This window comes from Mastomys coucha, unplaced genomic scaffold (assembly GCF_008632895.1).
Source record: "Mastomys coucha isolate ucsf_1 unplaced genomic scaffold, UCSF_Mcou_1 pScaffold5, whole genome shotgun sequence".
Taxonomy (NCBI): domain Eukaryota; kingdom Metazoa; phylum Chordata; class Mammalia; order Rodentia; family Muridae; genus Mastomys; species Mastomys coucha.
Window position 1 is genome coordinate 41,675,224 of NW_022196911.1, and position 17,302 is coordinate 41,692,525.

General features: G+C 41.2%; 1 protein-coding gene across 1 annotated transcript; it reads left to right on the top strand.

The window, feature by feature from the left end:
* The first annotated feature begins 2,197 nt into the window (after positions 1-2,197).
* Positions 2,198-15,673, top strand: LOC116078456 (hepatitis A virus cellular receptor 1 homolog). Its single transcript, XM_031353696.1, has 5 exons — positions 2,198-2,246; positions 4,528-4,866; positions 10,451-10,540; positions 12,550-12,586; positions 14,338-15,673. The coding sequence occupies exons 1-5, from the start codon at positions 2,198-2,200 to the stop codon at positions 14,393-14,395; spliced, it is 573 nt and encodes a 190-aa protein (XP_031209556.1). The 3' UTR covers positions 14,396-15,673.
* Positions 15,674-17,302: the final 1,629 nt, after the last annotated feature.

Here is a 17,302-nt window from a genome sequence, read left to right on the forward strand (position 1 = left end):
ACTAGCGATGCTCCCACTTACTTAGGCTCTCCTGTCGTCTGCTCATATCAGTGAGCAGATGTTATCTAGTGGGTGGATTGAAGAACTGGAGAGACTCAGTTTTCAACAACTCAAGTGAAGGTGTGGACAGGAGATAAGGATGGAATTCTGGGAGAGCTGAGTCTTTATCCATCGGCAGCAGAGGATTAGGAGGAGACACTAACAAGAAGCTGTGGCCCTCTCCTATCTGGTAAGTACCGTCTTTGGCAGGCTCGTGCTGGAGAGAAGCGATGAGGATAGTGCTCTTTGGAGGTTCTGTACCATGAAACTTTGCACTTGGGGTGATGTGGGATTCTTTTTGGGGCATTGGGACAATGATAAATCTCTAGACATTATGGTAATTTAATATCCCATAGGGTTCTTTGGACTCTTGGAAGGGGAAGGCGGATCCTCATTTAAATGAAATAATAGACTTTTATAGATGAGCTATTAAAGCCTTCTTAAGCAAACTTAACATGAGAAATAAGAAGAAATACATAGAAAATAATCCAGTACTCTTAGATTAAGCCCTATACTTTAGGTCTGTATCTGTAGGTAATATGTAATAGTATATAACAATATGAAGATGGGGCCAAGGAGGTGAGGGTACAGATACAATTGCAGTCCTATTCATTGACTTTTGTGTTATGCATATTAAATAATATTTGTATGAAATGATTTGTATGGAGTGTAAAGTGGAACCATAGTATGGGTTTGGGATGGATGTTTCAGTGATAATGAGTCAAGAAGGTGGCAGTGTACGTCAGGCAGTGACAGGCTATGTGCCTGCCCCATTCTCAGTAGAACCTGAAAGGGACAGAATGGTTGGTGCTACATGTTATCAAGTAGTTTTTAATTTTGTTTTTGTTAGTTTGGTTGGCTTGTTTGTTTATTTGTTTTTGTTTTGGGACAGGGTTTCTGTGTAAAACAGAGTCCTGGCTGTCCTGGACTTGCTTTGTAGACAGGCTGGCTTTGAATTCACAGAGATAGATCTGCCTGCCTCTGTCTCCCAACTGGTAGGATTAAAGATGTGTGCCACCATGCCTGGCCTAGAGTGCCAAGTAGTTTTATCTAAGGCTGATATTCATGTGGGCTTTCTAAAATTGATTTCTAAATAGATTTCTAAAATTGGTCTATTAATTAAGAAACAATTTCTAAACTTTCTCATGCAAAAAAAAAAAAAAAAAACAATTCTTTGTGTTTGGTCAACGGTTTGCAGCAAACTCTTCCAAATACAGAGGCTGTTAGTGTGAGTAGTGTGGAGTACCAAGCCTGATGCTGAGCTCATCAAAAGCATCCTCATGACAGTAGAGAAGGGCTCACCCCTTCCTCTCTGAGAGGATGTCATGGAAGCTTCTGATCAGAAGAGAAGTTAACAAGGTTCTAGGCAGGCTTACTTGTATTTTATGGTTTAGCAATTAAGAAACAAAAGTTGAATCATAGAAGTTGTAATCTCAAGAGACATGAAAGATTCTCCACAAACAGATGTAAAAGGAGTCAACCTAGGAGGGGCTCTGTGAGGATTAGGTGTCTGTGAGTAACTGTGATGATTAGGTGTCAGTGCCTCCTTCACAGAAGTCTCAAACAGTTGAGCAAACATTAGTGCTATTTTACCGAGGAGGAAATCCAGGTATGGAGGGTCCCTGGAAATGGAAAGTCTGCACCAAGTGTTTTTCTAGGTGTCTCTAGACATTCCTCTGGATGAACTTAGGTGAAGCTTAGCAATGAGTCATTGTGGCCACTGAGCAGAAACAGTCCTGTGTCCACCAGAGAGCAAGTGCATCTTTGCCATCAGAAGGCTGGGCCTTGCTTAGGGTTCTATCAAGAGAACATACTCTAATGCCTGCCTTCAGTTTTCTGTCTGTTTGCTGCTTTATTTGTGCTAAGACCAGGAGTGACATTTATGGTTATATGTGGGGAAGGACTGGGAAAGAAAAGGCTGTTTTTAGAGGACAGCTTTCTCTGTCAATGGCAAATGGCCTTCTACCACTGGGACATTACAGAGCCCTGGGAGAAAGAAACCTTTGAATGTGGGTTTTCTTGGCCCAGTAGAACAGGCCCCTGTGGTTCTCATCATTAGGGATCAAAGATAAGTTGCCTTCTGAGAATTAAGACAGGACCATGGGCTGAGTGTCATAGCCAACAAGAGTATTATCTCATTTTCCTCCAGGTCAACGCCATGATGCTCTCTCAAGTCTTCATTTCAGCATTCCTCCTCCTTCTCCCAGGTAAGTGAGTGGGTGAACTGGAGTTGCCATGGAGGTTGCACATGGTGTAGACATGATGTGCTTCTCAGATCTGTTGACTATGAGTTGCATAGAGAGATGAGAAGTAGGACAAAATGGGAGCTCTGAAGAAATTATTTGCTTGTATGCATTTTTCAAAATCAATGGCCAAAACATAAAACCACAAGAGTATGTAAGGGGCGAGTCCATGAGCATTCATGTGAAAGACTAGTAAGGTATGAGTACACGCATGTGCCTGTGATAGAAGAGTAAGGGGTGAGTATGTGTAAGACTATGGGATGAAGATATTTCTTACCACATGTTTCTATAATTTTATTATAATACAACATATTATATCTGTGATTCTGAAAAGGTTTTAGGTAACCATCATACCACCATACTGTGTGTCCCAGTATGAAATATACACTTATCCAGTGAGAACTGTACTTTCTCAGGTCACGTACAAACTCACAGCTTAGGTCTGAATATCGGGGACTGGTTAGTGAAATGCACAGTGCCTTGTTTTGTGTTCTTGGTTGGTTGGTTGGTTGGTTGGTTGGTTGGTTGGTTTATTTCCTGGACCAGGGGCTGGCATGGGCTAGGCAAGCACAGTATCATTGAGTCACATCCTCAGTCCTCAGAGTTCCTCTAAAGATAGCTTAGAAGCAATTGACAGTAGAGGTTTTCTTCTACCATCTAAGAAGATTCATATTTAAATTCTTGTTTTAATTTTAGAAGTTTGCATGATTTAGTTCTGGACTGAATTGTCTCATCTCATCCTGTGACCTTCCTGTGACCTTCTTGTGTAACTGGTTCTTACTCTGTCTGGAATGTCATCCTCTTACAAGAAGGGATCCCTGTTTGGATTTTCCTTTTTTTGAGGACTGATCCTAAAACTTCATCCTCCCAATGGTGTTATAACACCCTTTCTGAAAACTGTCATTGAAGTTACTAACCTTCTGCTTTGAAGCCACAGTGCTGTGAATGAAAACCTTGCTCTTTATATCAAGAGGAGGGGGTAAGGAGTTAGTGAGTAGCATCAAAGGGAGGGACAGGGTCGCTTAGGACAGAGTCTCCTGAACTGAGGTTGGTCTTGAACTCACTAGTTTCCTAAGGCTAGCTTTGAACCCTTAACTTTCCTGCCTCTACCTCCCATGTTCTAGGTTTGCGAGTACCCATCGACATGCACAGCCTCTATGACAGCAGGTTTAAATTTTACAAACTTAAACTTGAAGCGCAGTTTGAGTTTCCCTGTCCTACTTAGCTAAGAGCAGAACTAGTTTAGCCCAGGAAAGAGCTCACCAGTTGGTAATCTGACATCAAATGACCTGAGCACATACATATACAAATATACAGTAACATTATACAGATGGAACAGGTTGGATGGATGTATTTCAGGATACATACATGCACAAATATCTATGTATCACCCATTAATGAATAAAAGAGGCCATGCATTTGAAAGAGAGCAAAGAGTGCTGACTGCATGTGAATGTTTCCAGAGAGGATAGGAAAGGGAGACATGATGTAATCATAATCTGACCTAACAGAGTAGAATAAATAACTTTTGTAATGAAAAAAATAATAAATAACTTTAAAAAGTCAAATTAGAGCTGGTCTTAGTGGTACATGCTTGCAATTCCATCTCTCAGACATCTGAGGCAGGAGGATAGTACCTGTAGGAGAGCTAGAGCAAGACACTGATTAAGAAACAAACCTACAGGTCAGGCATAGTGGTGCCTTTAACCCCAGCACTCAGGAGGCAGGTGCAAGAGGATCTTTATTGAGTTCTAGGCTAGTCTAGTTTATAGGGTGGGTTCTAGGCCTGCCAGAGCTACAGAGTGAGCTCTGACTCAAAAAGTAAAAAGAAAGACAAACAAACAACAACAGAGGTAGGGAGAGAGAGAGAGAGAGAGAGAGAGAGAGAGAGAGAGAGAGAGAGAGAGAGAGAGAGAAGAAAATAAGAAACAGGGTGAATAGCATACAGTACAATGTTGTTTATCCACGAGTATATCCATTAAATGATCATACCCAAGATGAACCTGCAAACATAAAAATGTTTATAGTGAAATATTAGGTTAGAGAGACTCTATGAAGGAAAAAAGAATGCACCGAAGAACTGGAACTGGAACACAATGGCAGGCAGCTTGTCTCCCATGGGTCATGCTCCAAGTTTAATCCTCAATTGAAACAAAAGGGAAAAAATGGAAAAGAAACGTGAAAGTAAAACTAAAACCACAGGAAACTGTTGAGAGCTTTTTCTATTTCCCTTTCTTCACTGCAGCTGCTTCAGGCTCATTCCCGGAAGTATATGGAATGGGAGGCGACCCTGTGACACTGCCATGTTCTTATCCTGAATCTCGTGTACTCTCATTCGTGTGCTGGGGCCGAGGTGAATGCACTGCTGATAAATGTGGACAAACAGTTGTCTGGACTGATGGGAAACGAATCAACTATCGGACAAGCAGCCGCTACCAGATAAGCACACAGGTTCTTCATGGAAATGCGTCCTTGACCATCGAGGATGCCTATGAGAGTGACAGTGGTCTCTACTGCTGTCGAGTGGAAATGAAGGGGTGGGATGGTGTGCAGACCCTGACCACCTCACTGCAGGTTCAACCCGGTAAGCTCGCCTTCTTTCTTTGCTTATTTCTTGTTTGCTAATAATTTGCCTCTCTCTCTCTTTGTGTATGTGTGTGTGTTCATAGATATATGTAGCTTCCAGGAAGTTACAGATATGTTTTGGTGTGTTTTTTTTCCTGGGTATGTGGTGGGTTGTTTTGGATATCAGAGCTTATTGGTTTTTCAGGTAAAGCAGAATGGTCAGGCTGGGAATATTCAACTCTTTATGGTGAGGGCCCACTGCCCAGCACAAATTGACTCAATGCCTCATGGCCTGAGGCTATTACCCAACATACAGTGCTTCAGAATCTGAGACCTTTTGGGCACTGACTTGATACATCTGGAAAATTTACAGAATTTTCATTTACAGAATCATCATGAGTTTGTGAGATTACCAGTGTTGATCTATGTAGGTATATGAATGTGTTATACAAATTTGTATTTAAACTCAAGCTCCATCTATAAGATATTATCTATATGCAAATAGTTCAAAAATTTCAGAAATACCCAAATTCTGAAACTCTTTGTACCAACCATTTTGGGATAAGAGATACTCACTTTGTTTCTCTTAAATAGAAAGAAAACATAGAAGACAGTGTCCACTCTCTACCCATATGTGCAAGCCTTTGTATTGGGGTCTTGTATAGGATCTCTTATAAGCCAGCTAGCCTTATTAGCCTTCAGCTAAGATGTAGGAGAGTATTGTGTGTCCTCTTAGGACTGACTGAAATGAGCATGCTGGGCCTGGAAACTATGGATGACATCGGTCACCACTGATAGGAGTCCCAGCCCGCATGCCTTCTCTATCTCACAAGATGCTTAGAGACATCTGAGACTCTGACACCTGTCATTCATAAAGTGTTTCCATAGGAACCTGGGCTCTGTTCTCATCTCCATGTTGTCAGCACAGTTGCCTCCTATGGGTGAGACTGTCTTTACTGCCCTGCCCTGCTACATCCTAGTTGGTTGGTCAGTGACAAAGAACAGAAGTTCCGGGAGAAGCCTCTGTCTGCCTGGGGACGGCCTCTCACTGGTGTCACAGCAGAAGCTTGTCCCTTCTTGCCTGACTGATCCTTCTTTTCACCTTGATTTCTAAATTCAGGAATTCTATAAAGCAGCAGAAGCATTGTTTCTTTTTTGTTTTATTTTATTTGCCAGAGCAATCTGGTGGAGGGTATTGATTTCCTCTCCTCCCACTGACCCTTGGGTTTATTAACTAGGATGATTCTGGGGGGCTAGGCTACGGGCTGAGTTTGTGGAGGGCTCTGGGATTTCGGAGCATAAGGATGTGTAAGAAAAATTGCTTTGTTCCAGACAGCTTTGTACTCTACAGATTTGCCAGGCTCTCTCAAGATTGGCAGAACTTTTCAATGCTTGGTTTTTGCCTGCTTCAGGGGATAGGATCATAAGCTGAGTTTGAAGAACATAAATAAGTTACTAACTTCATTGAAAAAGAGAGATTTAGAAAAGAAGTGACAGTTTATGTGTTCATATGGTTAACTAGAGGTTTTTAGTGGAATATTTTTTTTTCCCTTTATGATGTAGGGTCACTCTGTAGCTCTTGCTTGTGTGGAACTCAGTATATAAATTATAAATTAGTTGTTTGGCCTTAAACTCAGAGATTGCCCTGCCTCAGCCGTTCTAGCACTTGGAACAGTGTCTCTGTCATAAGGACAGATAATACAGGTGTCCTCTGCTCCAACCTAGGACAACTGGCCATTTTCCTTCACCATGTCTTATGCCTCCTTTGCCTGATAGTTTTGTGTTGACTTGACACAAACCGAAGTCATCTAAAGGAGGGAATCTCAATTAAGAAATGCCTCCATAAGATCGAGCTATAGGCAAGCCTTTAAGGCATTTTCTTAACCAGCGATTGATGGGGGAGAGCCCAGCCCATTACGGGTTGTACCACCCCTAAGCTGATGGTCCTGGGTTCCATAAGAAAGCAGACTGAGCAAACCAGGATGAACAAGCCAATAAACAGCACCCCTCCATGGCTTCAGCATCAGCTCCTGCCTCGGGTCCCTGCTTGCCTTAGGGTTTTACTGCTGTGAACAGACAGCATGATCAGGGCAACTCTTATAAGGACAACATTCAACTGGGGCTGGCTTACAGGTTCAGAGGTCCAGTCTATTATCATCAAGGCAGGAACATGGCAGCATCCAGGAAGGCATGGTGCAGGAGGAACTGAGAATTCTACTTCTTCATCTGAAGGCTGCTAGGAGAATACTGGTTTCTGGGCCGCTAGGATGAGTTGGGTTTTTTTTTGTTTTGTTTTTGTTTGTTTGCTTGCTTGTTTTAGATTTATTTATTTTATGTGTACAGGTCCTGCCCTGCTCGCTCCAGGGTAATACACTTTAGCTGTCTTCATATGCACCAGAAAAGGGCATCAGATCTCATTACGGGTGGTTGTGAGCCACCATGTGGTTGTTGGGATCCAAACTTAGGACCTTCAAAAGAGCAGTCAGTGCTCCTACCTGCTGAGCCATCTCGCCAGCCCCAGGATGAGGGTCTTAAAGCCCACACCCACAGTGAGACACCTACACCAACAAGGCCAAACCTACTCCAATAGGGCCACACCTTCTAAAAGTGCCACTCCCTGGGCTGAGCATATGCAAACCACCACACTGCCCTGCTTGAGTTTCTGTCCTGACTTTCTTTGATGATGAACAGTGATGTGGAAACAGAGGCTGGATAAGCCCATTCCTCTCTAGTTTCTTTGGTTGTGGTGTCTCATCACAGCAACAGAAACCCTAACTAAGACACTTCTCTCTGTGGCCCATTGATTAATCCTGACTTTCTATCCCAGTCGATCTTGGCTAAGAGTTGTGTGACTTGTAGAACTGTCCACTGTCTCTGAATCTGTTTCATTATTCCTTCAGTGGATATAATACCCTGAATTTTTAAATGTAAAAAATCACTTTATTGTAATGAGTTTTATAGGATAATATGGCTATGAAATGTGATGAAGGGCTTGGATCATATTTGCAAAGGGGGCAAGTGATAGATCTGATGACAGCTACCAGTACTACAGTGCCTGAGCTCTGGAGGGCAGGCACAGGTAGCTGCTATGATTGGGGAAGATATGCATTCATATGAGTCTTCTACAAACCACACACACACACACACACACACACACACACACACCGCATCCATACACAGAGGCAAGCAGGCAGGCAGAGAGACCCGCTAGGCCTAACCTGGTTTGGATGCAGCCCAAGAACAAATTTGCCAGCTCTGTAGCAGAAAGGAGGACAGCATTTGGCTCTCTCAAAACTTCCCACTATCCCTAGCATAGAGCTCGCTGGGTAGGTTGGCAACATTCTGCACCAGCTTACTTTGTAAATGAAAGACATGCCACTGCTATAGTTTGAGAGAGAGGAGATAGTACGTGATGGAGAGTATAGATGGTGGGACCCCGCATTTGTAGGGGTCCCAGCACTGCAGGCTCCTGTCGTGCTGGTGTCAGTAAACACTATGAATCTTAGTTCATTTGAGCTGTGGTAATAAAATACCTTAGTTTTTTTTTTTTTAAATGAATGAATAAAATGTAGTGTTCACGATTCTAAAGGCTGGGACTACCAATATCAAAGAACAGGCTCGTGAGTGTCTGTCTGATGAGGGCTCCTGTCTCTAGTATGCTCAGGGTTTTCTCATGCAAAGGGAGGATCCAGACTCTTTAGCTTTTATTTTTTTATATAGAATCTACTCACATTCATGAGAGCCATCTCTCTGACTAATGACCTTTTAGTTGCCTCCAGCTCTTAGTCTTCTGCATTGAGGATTAAACATTAGCAAAGCAAGTTGGGGAGACACAAAAATTCAGATCAGTGCTACTGCAGATAGACTTTTTGTTTGGTTGGGTTTGTTTTTGTTTGTTTGTTTGTTTGGTTTTTGGGGGGGTTGTTGTTGTCAACATTGACTGGGAAAATGATAAGTATGAGACATGTAGCTTCCAGTTCAGCTATTAGAACCTAGTTAGTACAGCTTTTGGAAAGTTATGAAATGTTCCTCACTGCATGGAGAGTGTAATATTATCTGTGATATGAGATGGATAGTATCTATCTCCTTCCTCATGGCTCCTTTCATTTTGCTTGTTTGAGACTTTTGTCGGTAACAATATCTTCAGATCATCCTTAGAATACTCACAGTACAAGCACACCCCTCCCTGTCAATAGCCAGATGCATTTGTCTACCTTCAGCGAAGCAAGTCATCTCTAAAAATTTTGTCTACAAAGTTAGTTCAGAGACTTTTGTTTCAAACAGCAAAAAAAGTTTAAAAAGAAGAAAAGAAAAGGAGCAGTAATAGTGAATGGTGTATCCCTTAATTTTAGGATGCAGGAAGCTGAAATAAATGATAGAAAGTCTGAGGCTACCGAAGTAGACTGTACTGCGTAGTAAGACAATGTATCAACAAAATAAAACAAAACAAAAAGACATTTATAAACACATAATACAAAATTTAAAAGAAGAAAATAGTCTTACAATTTAAAAGGAAGTTTACATTTAAGATAGATCAGTTTGTTAGAAATGCTCAGTAAATGATATTTTACAAAGCAGTGGAGGGAGAAGAAAAGGGAGAGAAGGAGAGACAGAGGGTGGGTGAAGAGGGGGAGCGACAGAGAGGATAGGTAGGGGGAGAGACAGAGTGGGTGAGGGGAGAGACAGAGCATGGGTGGAGAGGGGAGAGACAGAGGTTGGTGGGGAAGGGGAGGCACAGAGAGGGTAGGTAGGGAGAGGGAGGGGCAGAAAGACACAAGAGAGAATGGACTTCTGATTGTTTTTATGGTTAAAATTTTGGGGAAAAGAGAAAATAAGCTAATATACAACAAAAAATTTCACTCCATGGAAGACTTCATTTATCACTAGTGACAAGAAGTCTAAAATCAACAGGATAGAGTCAAGGCCACCAGAAACCTAATCACAATGAAATATAAAGAGTGTTCTGATAAAGATGGCTACCCTACTTAAAGTTTCTACCCACTGAATGCTCTATGGAGAGCCCACTGGTGATGTTTTTACTTATTACCTTACCTTAAGGACACAAGGTAAGAAGATCTTAGACAAATTTGATTCTACAGGATTTTTCTGGACTTGTTTTACACTGAGCTTCAGAAAAATCTAAGAGACTCTAGATTCCGGATTGCTTTCCTAAGTCCTCTCTCTACAAATACAAATAGGTTTGCATTCTCTCTTGGCTCCTGGGACAAACAACCTCTATTTTAGTATGTGTAAAGAACACAGAAGAAACAAAACTTGAAGTAAGAAAATAATCCAGATAGGAATTTGTGAGGACTATGTGGCTATGGAAAGAGCAGCTCTGGACTAGGAGTAGATGATCCCTTTTAGCATCTGCAAGAACTTAGGTTCTTGGGTTTGGTCTCTGGCAATATATCTTCCAGCCAAAACAACAAAAACAGAACAAAACACTGTAATTCAAGTTGGAGCTGTTCATATTATCCCAAATGGCCGTATGCTTTTAGAACTAATAGCGCTAAGCACACCATATGTAATTATTGATATTATTTGTTTTGTTAGCTTTTTCCTCTCACTTGATGCCTCTTCAATTTGCTATTACTCTCTAGGAAGCCATTCAGCCAGGACTAAAGGTCTTGCTATTGGAATCTCCATTTTCTTGCTGCTTCTGGTTCTTGTGAGCACATTAGTTATCACAAGTAAGTAATTTTAATATGGTTCCCAATGGTAGAAGTAGGTCTGGGGTCCTATGATTACAAATCCAAAAAGTGTTTGCAAAGGAAAATGTTTTATTTCTATAAGAAGGTACAATGCCACATTATATCCACTGGGCAAGCATACTTATGGAGGTCCTACAGGGCCTTTAACTGAAAAATCATAGGCTTCTTTGTTTCCCTGTGAGTGCTCAGAGCTTCATTTTGTGTTCTTTTGGGACTAGACAATATAAACAGCACAGTTTCGAGGGAGAATGGTATCTGGGGATAGATACTGGCTATTGGAAATGGTGAGCCCACAGCTACTCTTGCTTAATGGTGTCCTTACCCATTTCATGAAAGATAGCACTTCCTCTGTCTCATTCAGCCCTTTGATAGAAGACAGTACATTTCATGTATATTTCCCAGACCAAGGAACTTTCTCAGCCACGCTGACTGCCTTCAAGGAACTCTACTTGCTAAGGAGTTTAAATTATCCATGTTTCCTAATCCGAGACATGCTTTATAACCCTTTCTAGATTCCAGCCTATGTGTCAGTACCTACTAAGCACTGAGATGATTTCTAACACTTTGGAAATGCTCAGTGATCTTGGTTGTGAGCCACTATGTGGGTGTTATGTATCCAACAGGAGTTCTCTAGAAGAGCAACAAGTGCTCTTAACCTAACGAGTCAGGTCTACCCACAGCCATTTTTAAAAATTATTTCTTTTACTTTTTGAGATTATAATTATGACATTTCCCCTCCCCCTTCCCCCTCTAAACGCTCCTATGTATCACTCCTTGGTTTTTTTTTTTTTTAGAATTCATCACTTTTTTTTATGTTAACTGTTGCACGCATGTATGTACGTGTATATGCACATATAATCCTAAATACAAAGTCCTCACTTTGTTTACAGTTCTTTGCATGTATGTTTCCTATCTTTAAGATGCAGTGCATGAATTCATTACTGACTTGTTTCACAAGACTGGGCAGAAAGTGAGGAATCAGTGTATGCTTGTCAGATGTCAGGATATTTCCCTTTCATGTTTAGAACTTGGTTATTTGTGATGATCAGTTAGGCTGGTTCTGTTTGCAAATACCTGTAATTCCAGGAATCAGACTGCTGAGGCACAAGGGTCACAGCTTGTGGGATCATGTCTAAAAGAGGGAAACAGAAATTGCAAAAAATGATACAAATATATTTCCTTTCTTAGCCTAAAGCTGCTTATTCTTTCCGATGGAAGTTGGTTACTGGCCTGTGACAGGAAGTGGAGGGTGGGGAGTAGGTGGTGGCACACACCTCCTTGGTTACTCTAAGGAAGGAGCCAAAACCAGAATAATGCTGCTAGTGACAATTCTTTTTTTATATATAATTTTTTATTAGATGTTTTCTTATTTACAATATCTCCTTTCCCAGGTTCCCCTCCAAAAAAAAAGAAAAGAAAAAAAAAGAAAATAAGAAAAATAAAATAAAATAAAAAAACAAAAACTAAAACAATCCCCTGTTCCCTCCCCTCTCCCCCTGCTCACCACCCCACCCTCTTCTGCTTACTGACCCTGGCATTCTCCTACACTGGGGCATAGAACCTTCACAGGGCCAAGGTCCTCTCCTCCCATTGAAGACAGGCTTGGCCATCCTCTGCTACTCTTAAAGCGTCCCTGGTGGAAGGACCATTAGTAGGGTCTTGTGTCTCAGATTGTTTGAAAAGTCCATGTTTAGGTTGTTCTCCAGCAGCCTATTTACACATCTAGACTTCTTCATTTCTTTCAGTAAAACAGTTTACCAATGCCTTTCTAGCAAGCTAGGGGTGCTCTGTGGGTAAATGCACCAATCTGTGAGTGAAGGGATGCTTCCTGTACAGTAAGGGGGGGGGGGATCTCCCAAAGTTACCAGGGAACAGTTGAATTAAAAACAAAAGCAATATCCTTGATTACAAAAAGAAAGCACTATGTGTGTTTTTAATGATGTGTTCAATTTTCTTTTCAACTCCTGCCTCCTTCCATCCAAATTTAGATTACATCCTTAAGAAAAAGAGGCCAGAATCTCCAAGGTAAGCTGGCATGGTTTGTGTCAATCGATTTTGAACTTTGTGTTTTGTTGATATTTTTATTCCTTTCTTTTTTTCCCCTCCTCCTCTCTCTCCTCCCCTTCTCTTGTCTCCTCCTCTTCTTCCCCTTTCTCTCCTCTGATCACTTCTCTTTGTTCTCCACCTCCTCCTCCCCCTCCCCCTTCCCCTCCCCCTCCCCTCCTCCTCCTCCTCCTCCTCCTCCTACTTTTCCTCCATCTTCATCTTTTAGGCAGGAAGTTAATGCCTGGCATTCATTGCTCACCTTGAATTCTAAGCTGTAGTTTCGCTAGCCCCTCTCTTGTTACCGTACTCTCCAGTGACGTGTCAGCCATCTGATTTCCCAACCATTCTGTCTGAACTGGTACAGAAGGAGCCTCTCCACCTGCCAGCTTGTAACAAGTGCTGAATGGTAGATTTTGCTTTTGAAAGCTAAAGTGAATGAGTTGGTTCGATTTTCTTTTTTCATTTTTACTTAATGGTTTCTTAATTGAATGCCTACTGAAGTACAAGATTATGAAAATGGTAGATGCCTGCTTCACTGTCTATGTTCTTGCAGAGCAACCAAGCTTGGTTCCTAGGACCCATGACATAGGGCTTACAACTTCAGCTCCAGGAGAATAGCAGATGTCTATATATACCTGTATTCATGTGCACAGACAACACATACACATACATAACTATATATACATAACTTAAAATACATCTTAAAAAACAACTATGGTCACATATGCTATGCACATGCATAAATCAAGCAAAACATGCATACAAAATAATAAATAAATTTTTAAAAATTGAAAAATCAGAAGGCATATAAGTTAATGGATCCTCTTAGGAGCTTTCTGGCAAGCATCATGGGAATGCTAGGGTGGTGTGGTAGGCTGTGTGAGTGAGCCCCAAATAGAGTTAGTCTTTTTTCTTCTCTGATTGGCTCCTCTATGAGTTCTAGAAACACAGCTGATGGTATGGCCAGTGCACAAATACCAACAGTTCTCTCCCAAAATGAGTCTCATTACCTCAAATGCCCGATATTTTTGTGCTTGTGTCCTATTTAAGTGAGTGCCTTACAGGTAGTCTTTTTGAAACTGTGTCCTAGACCACCAGCCCCTTTGAAAGGCACTGTTTCTTACATGGTTTTCTACGCCATGCTTAATGTCAGAGAATGTAGATGCTGTGCAGATTTCAAAACCCTTTTTTCTTTCAAGAAAGGATTTATATATTATTGTTGTGGATGGTGGTGTGTGTGTGTGTGTGTGTGTGTGTGTGTGTGTGTGTGTGTGGTATACACATGCCATGGCACGCATCTGGCTCCAGAGATCTCAGTCAGGTCAACAGACACTCCTAACCCTTTCTAAGGCATCACAGTTCAAAGCTGTGAACACATAAAGAGTCTAGTTCTTAGCCCAGTCCCCAAATGTGTAACTTGATTAGGTAACTCAGTTTGATGTTAGTCACCTATCTTTTTGGATATCCCATTTTTCATGTTCTATTACATTCATATCCTGAAGGATGTCAATATGAACTGGTATTTTAAAAGTAATTCTTCCTTAAACCGATGCTTGCTAAACACACTTTTTATGACCTAATACCAGGGTCCTGTGTGGTGTTGTTTACTGTTATGGTTTTTGTGAATGGGGATTCTGGAGTTCTGAGTATATTTCATAAGTGAAAGTTCTGCTTAGATCTGAAAGGTAACATCATATTGTTTTCTTCAATCTCTCTCGCTCCCTCTGCAGCTTGGTAGCCTTATGTGTTTCTAAGGTCAGAACTTTACTAAATAAAGAGGTTGCGTGACCACAAGCCCAAGGCAACGTCTACAATATTGAAGACAGTCTTCATGTCAAACTTAAGTTTCAAGAGAAGACATCTACAGCATATCACCAGCCTGGACACCCCTTAAGCACCAGGACTATTTCCTGCTTCAGTTCATCTTTAGTTCCCACTTTCCAGCTGCAGTGGAGAGGATGGACCTCTAGCTGTCTCTCCTCATACTCACTGTTGACACGATGCTGCCTCTCCACACTACAGATCCTTCTTTCAAACATGATCGCTTTATCATTTTGGATGTCCTTTAGACCCCATGATTCTTTTATCTTTGAAAGACAATTTTTGGTAACTTCTATCCAGGTTACTAAAACCATCCAGCAAAGAGGAATAGGATTTTATAGTAAAATTAAAACTAAAACAAATGTGGGGAGGGTGGGATTTAATTTAGAAGCACTTCATGATTGTGACTTGTTTATTTAATTGGTGGACGCCATACAGGAAGAACTTCCATGGGCAAGTGAGCTCCCTAGAGATGGCCCACTGGCCTGCTCAGCTGCAATGGGTGTGCTCTAGTGAGGCATGGCCACAAAGACTTCATCCCAGGATTGCTTCTTGCTACTCATGTGCTTTCTCATGTTTGTCATTGCCATTCTCCTTATTTATGTGGCTTGGTGTGAGTGGATACCAAGAGACCCTCAATATCTATAGCCTGATGTGATTACTTCCTGAATAATAGCTCACCCTATTGGGCATATTTCCTGCAGATCAACATAAAGATGAACTTTCATGAATTAATGCTGTTTAGATGAATTAATGACTTTACAGAATTTCTGATTTGATTCAAATAATTTTAGGAAGAAAATTTAAGATGATTTTAGCTGTTTTCCCATGAAGATGTAATAAAGTTAGAATCAAGAATAGCATGTGTCCCCTTCTCATAGAATAGTAAGTAAAATCTACATAATAATGAATACAATAAGCTCTCATAAATTGCACTAAGAAGAGAAATAGGCTTGGGACAAATTTGTGATCAAGGAAATATACTCATTTTAGGTCATATCCCAGGATGAGACTACAGGTGTGCACTACTATAAAGGAAGGCCATGTGAAACTGTTACTTTGAACTTATAATGAGCTTATAGAGTGAAACACTGCTTTGAATTTAATGTGGACATCCTTCTGTAATTCCCTTTTTGTGTAACATTTTATCTGTGAGGTAATTTTTCTAAGAAGTATAAAAAATAAAAAGGCTGAGAGAAAAAATAAAGCATGGAATGTTGGGGCTCTGCTCCATCCACCAAATGTATATATGTATATCTCTGTCCAAATGTATGTACATAGATACATATGTAGGTATATGTGTATGTATGTAAGTATGCATGTACACTTGTGAAATTGATGAAACAGGTAGTCAGGCTTGGCCAGTGTATGTGTGTGTGTGTGTGTGCGTGTCTGTGGATGTGTGCCTGATTACCTACCTATCCCTATCTCCCTCTCTCTGTCTTTCCTTCCTTTCTTTTTCTTTCTGTATTTCTTTCTTTCTCTCTTTTTTCCTTCTTTTCTTTTCTTTTCCTTTCCTTTCTCTGTGTAATTGGCAAACGTCATCAGCTTTTGGCCCCAGAATAGCAAGAGAGAGAGAGAGAGAGAGAGAGAGAGAGAGAGAGGCCAGAGGTCATCAGCCTTTGCCCTATGTTCAACACTCTGTCTCACCTCAATACCAGGCTGGCTCCCAGAATTTATCATAATGCAAAATGTCCTTTTTTCTTACCTTCTCCAAGGATCTCTAGTCATGGGAGACATCGGTTTTAATTTCCTTCATAGATGAACAAAAGAGAGTCTAATGTCCCCATTGGAGGCATGAATACTTTCTTATGGATCATGAAATATGATGTATTAGGATAAAGAGAGGTGTTTCGTGTCAGGAGAAGTTATCATGGTGAGTGTGGAACAGACAGACAACCAGGGAAGAAAATAATGGAGCAAGGGACTCAGTTCCTTAGTGCTCTTTCCACTACACTTCTGTCTTGGTGCTCACTGTTCCTAAACGCACCCACTGAGTTCTAAGCAGGAAGGAGGCAATGCAGGAATGGAAGGGGAAGGAAAGAGAGAGCAGGACATGGGCTGTCTGCTGAGAGAAGTCCTATTGCAGCTGTGACAGTGTTTGGGACTATCACAAGTTTCCTTCAGCCTTCTAAATTTCTAAATTTTCTTCAGGCCATGTTTATATTTAAATCTATTTCAGAAAGACATAGCATCTTTGTCATAGTGAATCAGTTTGTCACAATCAATAAAATAGTTGGTCTTGCTAAGAGTTAACAAGAGCTGTTGAACTGATATCTTCATTGCAGTTTAGTTGTTGAGAAGAACAGATTGGCAAGAGGGCGTTAATTTGTATTTCAGTCTGAGTGATTCCTAACATCAGATCAGAGACATTCAGTTCATGGTAGCCAAATAGAGCAGGGTGCTGGGTCTTGGTCCACATTCCCGATGCTGTTCTATAGAGTTCTAGGAAAGAATATGTGTCTTGCTGATTCTTTTGGGTGGGTGGGTAGAGGTGGTCAGATAATAGAAAGTTGCATTCTAGGTTTGCCAAGCGGGGTTTCTCTCATCTGCTCTAAAGGTGTATTGTGTTTAAATTACAGTGTTTTGTTTTTCTTAAATTTGCAGCAATTATATATCAAATCAGGGCTTTAACAGTGACATCCCTGATTTGTAGATTTTAACACTCAATATCAGCATGAGTTGTACAGCGATGTGGTCCCTAGATGGGGCCATCCTCTCTCACTCTCTCCTTCCTGCCTCCTTTCTCATTCTGGCCTGGTGGCTGCAGGGCTCTGAGGTTTTGATGCCTCCTCTGTTCTTCAGGTTTCCTAGAGATGCGTGGTAGATATGAAAGGGTCTGAGAGGCTTTCTGTTCCATTTCCCAAACTTGCT

Coding starts and splice junctions, on each gene's coding strand:
- LOC116078456 (XM_031353696.1), top strand. CDS start 2,198: ATGATGCTCTCTCAAGTCTTCATTTCAGCATTCCTCCTCCTTCTCCCA. Junction 4,867..10,450: donor CTCACTGCAGGTTCAACCCG/GTAAGCTCGCCT, acceptor ATTACTCTCTAG/GAAGCCATTCAGCCAGGACT. Junction 10,541..12,549: donor GAGCACATTAGTTATCACAA/GTAAGTAATTTT, acceptor ATCCAAATTTAG/ATTACATCCTTAAGAAAAAG.